Source organism: Vitis vinifera, chromosome 12, assembly GCF_030704535.1.
Source record: "Vitis vinifera cultivar Pinot Noir 40024 chromosome 12, ASM3070453v1".
Classification (NCBI taxonomy): Eukaryota; Viridiplantae; Streptophyta; class Magnoliopsida; order Vitales; family Vitaceae; genus Vitis; species Vitis vinifera.
In genome coordinates, this window is record NC_081816.1 from 17,104,129 (window position 1) to 17,112,254 (window position 8,126).

The following is an 8,126-nucleotide window of genomic DNA, read 5'->3' on the forward strand; positions in this document are numbered from 1 at the left end:
TCTTCTGCCTCACCTCACTATTGGTATTCATTAGGTTCCCTAATCCATTTTCAATCTCATAATGTTGAGATATTATGATATATTCTAGGAAAGTAGTTGCTATTGTTTAGGATTGTTTCTTAAATGTTGAGATATTATGATATATTATAGGAGCTATTGTTTAGGATTGTTTCCTAAACTCACGGCATTGTTTAGGAATGTTTCCTAAACTCACGGTTTTCCCTTAATTAGGTTTGCTTGATGTACTATATATTTACATGGATGAATATCAATTAGGGTTAAGCTTTGACCCTTTAATCACACTTTACATGGTATCAGAGCACTGACATGCACACACAATAAAACAATGGCCGGCGACGATGAACAACCACCATTGCCGCCACCTAAAAGGGAGATGAATTCACCTTTTTTTCTCGGCACAGGAGACCGACCAGGTGACTTCATCACTCCCACTCGCTTACGCGGCGACAATTATGATGATTGGGCTTCCGATATTCAGTTGGCATTGGAGGCACGCCACAAGTTCGAACAATGGAAAGCTCTTGCGGGCTTAATTGGTAATGCTCAAGTTCCGGATGACAGGTTGAATGGTAAGTTTGACACGAAGTCATGGATCATTGACACCGGGGCAACTCATCACGTGACCGGTGATTTATCTTGGTTATTTGATACTATAGCATTGTTTGAGTGTCCGGTTGGCCTTCCTAATGGTGAATCTGTTGTTGCGACCCAATCCAGTTCCGTTCGTTTGTCGAATAACATCACTCTTAAAAACATTCTTTATGTGCCAAAACTCAATTGCAATTTACTTTCTGTTTCACAATTGGCTGATGACTTACATTGTATTGTCCAATTTAACTCTTATATGTGTGCTATACAGGACCACACCAGGGAGCTGATTCGAACGGGAGTTAGGCGAGATGGACTTTACTACTTCGGTGGAGCTGAAGGTGATTCGGTACAACATGTTTCTGTCCACAACGCAACCTCCACTTTGGAGTTGTGGCACAAAAGGATGGGACATCCTTCAGAGAAAGTAGTGAAGTTACTTCCTCCAGTTAGCAATCTTAAGGGTAGTTTAAACAAAGCTTGTGAAATATGTTTTCGTGCTAAGCATCCTAGAGACAAATTTCCTTTAAGTGACAATAAGGCAACTAGAATTTTTGAGAAAATACATTGTGATTTGTGGGGCTCTTATAAACATGTCTCTTCTTGTGGAGCTCGTTATTTTTTAACTATTGTTGATGATTTCTCAAGAGCTGTGTGGATTTATTTGTTGGTCGATAAAACAGAAGTTTTTCGGATGTTTATGTCTTTTATTGCAATGGTAGATCGACAATTTTCTCAAACAGTGAAAGTTGTTCAAAGTGATAATGGTACGGAATTTAAATGCCTACTTGACTATTTTTCTACAACTGCCATTTTATTCCAAACTTCTTGTGTGGGAACTCCGCAAAAAAAATGGGAGGGTTGAGAGAAAACACAAACATATTTTAAATGTGGGGAGGACATTACGCTTTCAAGCAAATTTGCCTATTTATTTTTGGGGCGAAAGTGTTCTTGCCGCTGCTCATTTAATAAACCGCACTCCCTCTCCTTTGTTACACAATAAAACACCATTTGAAATCCTATTTGGCACCCCTCCTTCATATGCAGCAATTCACACCTTTGGTTGTCTCAGTTTTGCTCATGATAAAAAATCCAAAGGTGACAAATTTGCAAGTAGAAGTAGAAAATGTGTGTTTTTGGGTTACCCGTTTGGAAAGAAGGGGTGGAAGTTGTTTGATTTGGACACCAAGGAATTATTTGTTTCTCGTGATGTCAAGTTTTTTGAGGATGTTTTTCCGTTTGGTAACCCGGGTGCTGTGAATATTATTCCGGACAACATTGTGCCTACAGTAAATGTTGAAATTGATAGTGATTTTGCTGATTTTGTCGATGATGATGCTGATTTACCTAACCCACAAGCCCAAACACAAAATCCCAACCTCATCCAACCTAAACCCCAAGCCCACCAAGATCTTTCACCTGGGCCGGAAGTTGTTCCCACTGTTGGGCTTGATTCACTTGGGCTTGACAATACAAGCAATGGGCAATCTGCTCCTATGGGAAAGGGAATGAGGGATAAATTTCCTTCGGTTCTATTACGAGATTTTGTTACTCATATGATGGTTGCTGAAAGTCCATCTCCCGCCACTCCGTCTCCACAGCATCCCTCAGGTACTCCTTATCCCATAGCACATTATATAAATTGTGACAATTTTTCTGTACATTATCGAAAGTTTCTTGCAGCTATTATTTCGAGCAATGATCCTAAGTCATTTAAAGAGGCTATGAAAGATGTCGGTTGGCAAAAGTCAATGCATGAGGAGATTCGGGCTTTGGAGGAAAATGGTACGTGGACTCTTGAACCTCTTCCAAAGGGTAAGCGTGCTTTGGGAAGTCAGTGGGTTTACAGAACCAAGTACTTCTCAAACGGTGATATTGAAAGGCTCAAATCCAGATTAGTAGTTTTGGGGAATCATCAAGAAGCCGGTATTGATTATCATGAGACTTTTTCTCCAGTTGCCAAAATGACTACGGTGCGTGTTTTCTTGGCTATTGCGGCTTCGAAAAATTGGGAACTTCATAAGATGGATGTTCACAATGCCTTTTTGCATGGAGATCTTGAGGAGGAAGTGTATATGAAGCTACCCCCAGGATTTGAGAGTTCCGATCCGAACTTGGTTTGCAGGTTACGGAAATCACTTTATGGGTTGAAATAGGCTCCGAGATGTTGGTTTGCCAAGTTGGTCATGGCTCTTAAAGGATATGGTTTCTTACAATCCTACTCTGATTATTCTCTTTTCACTTACACTAAGGGCAATGTTCAAATAAATGTGCTAGTGTATGTCGACGATCTTATTATCTCTGGGAATGATTCCGCTGTACTTAAGACCTTTAAAGCCTATCTCAGTGATTGTTTTAAGATGAAAGATCTTGGTGTTTTGAAGTATTTCCTCGGAATCGAGGTGGCCAGGAGTTCGGCTGGTTTGTTATTGTGTCAACGCAAGTACACACTTGACATTGTATCGGAGGCCGGATTACTGGGAGCCAAGCCGTGTGGCTTCCCGATCGAGCAAAATCACAGATTAGGACTCGCAAATGGGGAGCTCTTGTCGAACCCTGAGTCCTATCGCAGATTAGTAGGTCGACTCATTTATCTGGCAGTGACCCGTCCAGATTTGGCCTACTCGGTTCATATATTATCTCAATTTATGCAGGAGCCCAGAATTGAGCATTGGGAGGCGGCTTTCAGAGTCGTTCGTTATTTGAAAGGTACTCCGGGTCAGGGTATCTTGTTACGTGCAGATAGTGATCTGTCCCTGCAGGGTTGGTGTGATTCTGATTGGGCAGCATGTCCAGTCACTAGACGCTCTTTGTCCGGATGGCTTGTGTTTCTTGGGCAATCTCCTATTTCTTGGAAGACAAAGAAGCAACACACAGTTTCCCGCTCGTCTGCAGAAGCGGAATACCGAGCTATGGCAGCAGTTACTTGTGAGCTCAAATGGTTGAAGGGGTTGCTTCTGAGCTTGGGTGTGCACCACCCAAAGGCAATCAAGCTCTTTTGTGATAGTCAATCAGCCCTTCATATGGCCAAAAATCCAGTATTTCATGAACGCACCAAACACATTGAGGTTGATTGTCACTTTGTTCGGGATGCGATAACAGATGGTTTGATTGCTCCGTCATATGTTCCTACTGTTACACAATTGGCGGATATTTTTACAAAGGCTCTTAGAAAGAAACAATTTGATTATCTTCTTGCCAAGTTGGGCATTTTTGAACCTCATGCTCCAACTTGAGGGAGGGTGTTGAGATATTATGATATATTCTAGGAAAGTAGTTGCTATTGTTTAGGATTGTTTCCTAAATGTTGAGATATTATGATATATTCTAGGAGCTACTGTTTAGGATTGTTTCCTAAACTCACGGCATTGTTTAGGAATGTTTCCTAAACTCACGGTTTTCCCTTAATTAGGTTTGCTTGATGTACTATATATTTACATGGATGAATATCAATTAGGGTTAAGCTTTGACCCTTTAATCACACTTTACACATAAGCACTTACAATATGATCACAATCCTTATTGTAATCAATTTTAATTTCTATCACCAACCCCAAATCTTTCACCATTTGAAATGCGTTGATCTATTGTTCTGCATATATTGGCCATGTGGCTACTAGAACACCATACCATATGCTTTCTAGCAAAGAATTCCATCCACAATGAGATACAAATCCTCCAATAGCTGAGTAGGCTAAAACCGCTATTTGTGGAGCCCATCCAATCACCTTTCCAATTCTAGCCGTCCGATGTAAAAATCCTTCTAGTAGAACTTGCTCAATATTTTCATAGTCGCTTGTAATCACTTTACCCTTTGGGGGAGGTTGGCGAAGGGACCACAAGAAGCGATGCCCACTGTGCTCTAACGCATGTGCTATCTCCTTGATTTGATCCGCACCAAAGCTTCCCATGCTCCCAAAGCACAGGAAAACCACGGACGATGGAGGCTGATCATCAAGCCAGCTCATGATGGCACTAGCATCTTCTTGACCCCTATCAGATCCCTTTCGGGTGTTGAGTATGGGTCCAACGGGATACACTACGGGTACTGTACTTTCAGAAAGTGATTGAATAGCATGTGATTCAAGCTCAATAACTGTATTTACTAGAATACCCTTGACGTGTCTGAATCTCCTCGTGTGATGAAGAAGCATCTCGGCCCCTCCGCTTTCCTTGTCAATCATCAAAGAAGAAAAGGCCTTACCCGGAACTGAGTTAGCAAAACTTGAAACCTCCAACTCAGCATCCGAGTCCTTGAACTCATTAATATCCAAGCCCTCATAATCATGGAGGAACCGCAGATGCAACAGGAAGCCAAGAAAAGCAGCGCTGGGAGGGAAGAAGAGATAGGAAGGCACCCCAAACTCATCGGCCAGATCAATCATGTGGGTGCATGTTATGTCCACTAGCAAGAGGAGTTGCTGTATTCATGAAGCAGAGGAGTTGCTGAGTAGGATTGTGTTAGGATTATCTCATTTTTTATTTAATTATCTTATTTTTATTTGTTTTAGGATAATAATAGCAATCTGAATTGTTATCAGATTGAAGTATTAGGAGTTTGGTTAGGAATAGTGTTTATCCTTATCTAGGTGATGAGTGGTTTAGGGATGTTGGAGTTGTTTAACTTTGTAAAGCTATTTATAGAGTTTCACGACATATCAATGGGGAATAATCAGAATATTATATAGCAGTTTGCTATTGGGAGGTCTGGTTTTTCCTCGAATTAAAACCATAGTTATTCTCTTGATCAGGTTTGTTACAACAAAGAATCACCATAGCTCCTCGTGGCAAACGTGCTGGAAGCCGTGGTAGAGGCGGTCGTAACAACTTTTGGTATCAGAGCAGGTTATGGATGAATCACGCATTGATCGTTTGGAGACAGATATAGGCTCTATAGCAGCAGAGCAAGATAGGAAGTTCCAGGAGTTACAAGAAACACTAATGCAAGCGATAACGTCAATGAATACCCGATTAGATCAAATATCGGGCAACCAAAGTTTGGAACGAGGAGAGAGTTCACACGATGGTGGGGGGTCTCGGCGATTCAATTATAGAGGCCCTCGTGACTCCACTGAGTCTTATGGTGCGGTAATTCCTAGGGTCACTAAACTTGATTTTCCTCGCTTCAATAGCAGTGAAGATCCAACGAGTTAGATTTGTCGAGTAGAGCAATTCTTCGAATTTCAGAAAATTGCTAAGGAAGAGAAGGTTCCGCTAGCGACGTATCATCTAGAAGGCGAGGCACAATTGTGGTATCAAATACTGAAGGAAGAAGGGGAAGTTGCATGGCTCACGCTCAAGGAAGGGCTGAATTCCAGGTATGGGCCAACGGAATTTGATGATTTTTTTGGAGATCTTACAAGGCTCAAACAGGTTGGTTCAGTACGGGAGTATCAAAGCCAATTCGAGAAACTCCTCAGCCGAGTGGGGAAGTTAAATCAGACTCAACAGGTTGCTTGTTTCATTGGTGGTCTAAACGAAGATGTGAGGATAGATGTTCAAGCCATGAAACCACCAACGTTGTCTGCAGCAGTAGGTTTGGCTCGGCTCTATGAGGTTAAATATCATAAGCGATCCAGTTTCAACCTTGAGCCAAAAAAGACTGTATCAAAGAACTCAACAGTCACCAGTCGCCCACTTTCATCTACTCCCGCCATTCGAAGATTGTCACCAACGGAGATGAAAGAACGTAGAGATAAGGGCCTTTGCTTCAATTGTGACGAAAAGTTTGCCCCTGGGCATCGGTGTAAGGAGCTTTTTTTTATTGAAGGATGCTGGCCAGAGGAGGATAGCGGTGACGGAATTGGAGATATCGAAGAAAGTGTTATGTCCACTAGCAAGAGGAGTTGTTGTATTCATGAGGCTTCGTTTTCCTGATATCACCCTTGAGGACAAGGGTCGAATCTAAAGGGGTAGGATATGTTATGTCCACTAGCAAGAGGAGTTGCTGTATTCATGAGGCAGAGGAGTTGCTGAGTAGGATTGTGTTAGGATTATCTCATTTTTTATTTAATTATCTTATTTTTATTTGTTTTAGGATAATAATAGCAATCTGAATTGTTATCAGATTGAAGTATTAGGAGTTTGGTTAGGAATAGTGTTTATCCTTATCTAGGTGATGAGTGGTTTAGGGATGTTGGAGTTGTTTAACTTTGTAAAGCTATTTATAGAGTTTCACGGCATATCAATGGGGAATAATCAGAATATTATATAGCAGTTTGCTATTGGGAGGTCTGGTTTTTCCTCGAATTAAAACCATATTTATTCTCTTGATCAGGTTTGTTACAACAAAGAATCACCATAGCTCCTCGTGGCAAACGTGCTAGAAGCCGTGGTAGAGGCGGTCGTAACAGTGCAGAACATATCAATAACGAACCCAGCGAGCTGAATCGGGTTGGAGCAAGTGAGCTCGTGGATAGCGTCTTTGACGAGTGGGATGTGAGCTTTGAGGAATTTAGAGAGGAAGAGACCAAACGGGGCCGTTCCAAAGCTGATCTCTATACGAGGAAGTGTGACGAACTGTACGGAATCAAAGTTCGTTTCCATACCATCAATGGTCTCAAATGGAAACTTATGATGAAGATCATGACTGAGAATTGGGGGTCGCGCTTAGTAATCAGCTTGGCAATCTCCAGTGCAAACGCAAGGTGGTCGTGTTAGAATAAATGAGGACCCACATCATATTAACCATTGGTCAGGATTTAACTATCCATATATATATATATATATATATGATTGGTGATTGATCTAGAGTATGGGTCACCTTACGGGCCTTAGATGATGGGCCTAAGACCCGTGAGTCCCAATAACCCAAAGGGTATGGTCCTTAAGGCAGGAGGGTATATAAAGGTTAAGTGTCTATTCTTCAGATGATCACATCTTTTGAAACAAAAACTGAACCCATTCTCTCCCACTTCCCATTGTCAGAGAGAATAAAAGAAAGGTGATGCTCTCCACAGTCTTAGAAGATCCATACATCTTCATCAAACGCATAAATGATTTAAGGTTGGTTTCTTTTCTATAGAAATTTCTGGCATAGTTTCTTCACATGATTAAACATATGATTCTTGTATCATGTCATGGGATTTGCAATGGAATTACTTTGAGGCCGATGACAAGAAATGGGATGAAGACCAGCTCAGTTTGCTCCATCACTAACTAGCAGTTAGCTCCATCACTAACTAGCAATTACTGCAAAGAGAGAGAAAAAAATGGATGTTTCGAGGGCTTTGCGGTGGTGTCACTCTTATAATAGTGGTTGGATAGTATTGGAGGGCAAAGGAACTGACGACAGGGCTTTGCTGGTTCACTCTATTTTCTTTATCGTTTTTGTATGATTGGTGGTTGGTCTTGGTTGAATATTGAGACAAAAATGGGTGGTCCTAGATTTATCCCAATTTAATATAAAACCAGCAACAAAATTATGATTCACGTCCCCTCGAGGAAGGGTTCGGATAGCTACACCTTTCACATAAAGTTCTTCGAGTTATGGGCCAAAATTTGTAAAGTCAAGGTTT

General features: G+C 41.3%; 1 protein-coding gene and 1 pseudogene across 1 annotated transcript; one reads left to right on the forward strand and one right to left on the reverse strand.

Moving 5' to 3' along the window:
• The first annotated feature begins 2,795 nt into the window (after positions 1-2,795).
• On the forward strand, positions 2,796-3,845 carry LOC132254729 (uncharacterized mitochondrial protein AtMg00810-like). The gene has a single exon (XM_059740937.1). The coding sequence runs from the start codon at positions 2,796-2,798 to the stop codon at positions 3,843-3,845; it is 1,050 nt and encodes a 349-aa protein (XP_059596920.1).
• A 249-nt stretch (positions 3,846-4,094) lies between these two features.
• LOC132254730 (anthocyanidin 3-O-glucosyltransferase 6-like) lies at positions 4,095-7,176 on the reverse strand (annotated as a pseudogene).
• Between the last annotated feature and the right edge of the window lie 950 nt (positions 7,177-8,126).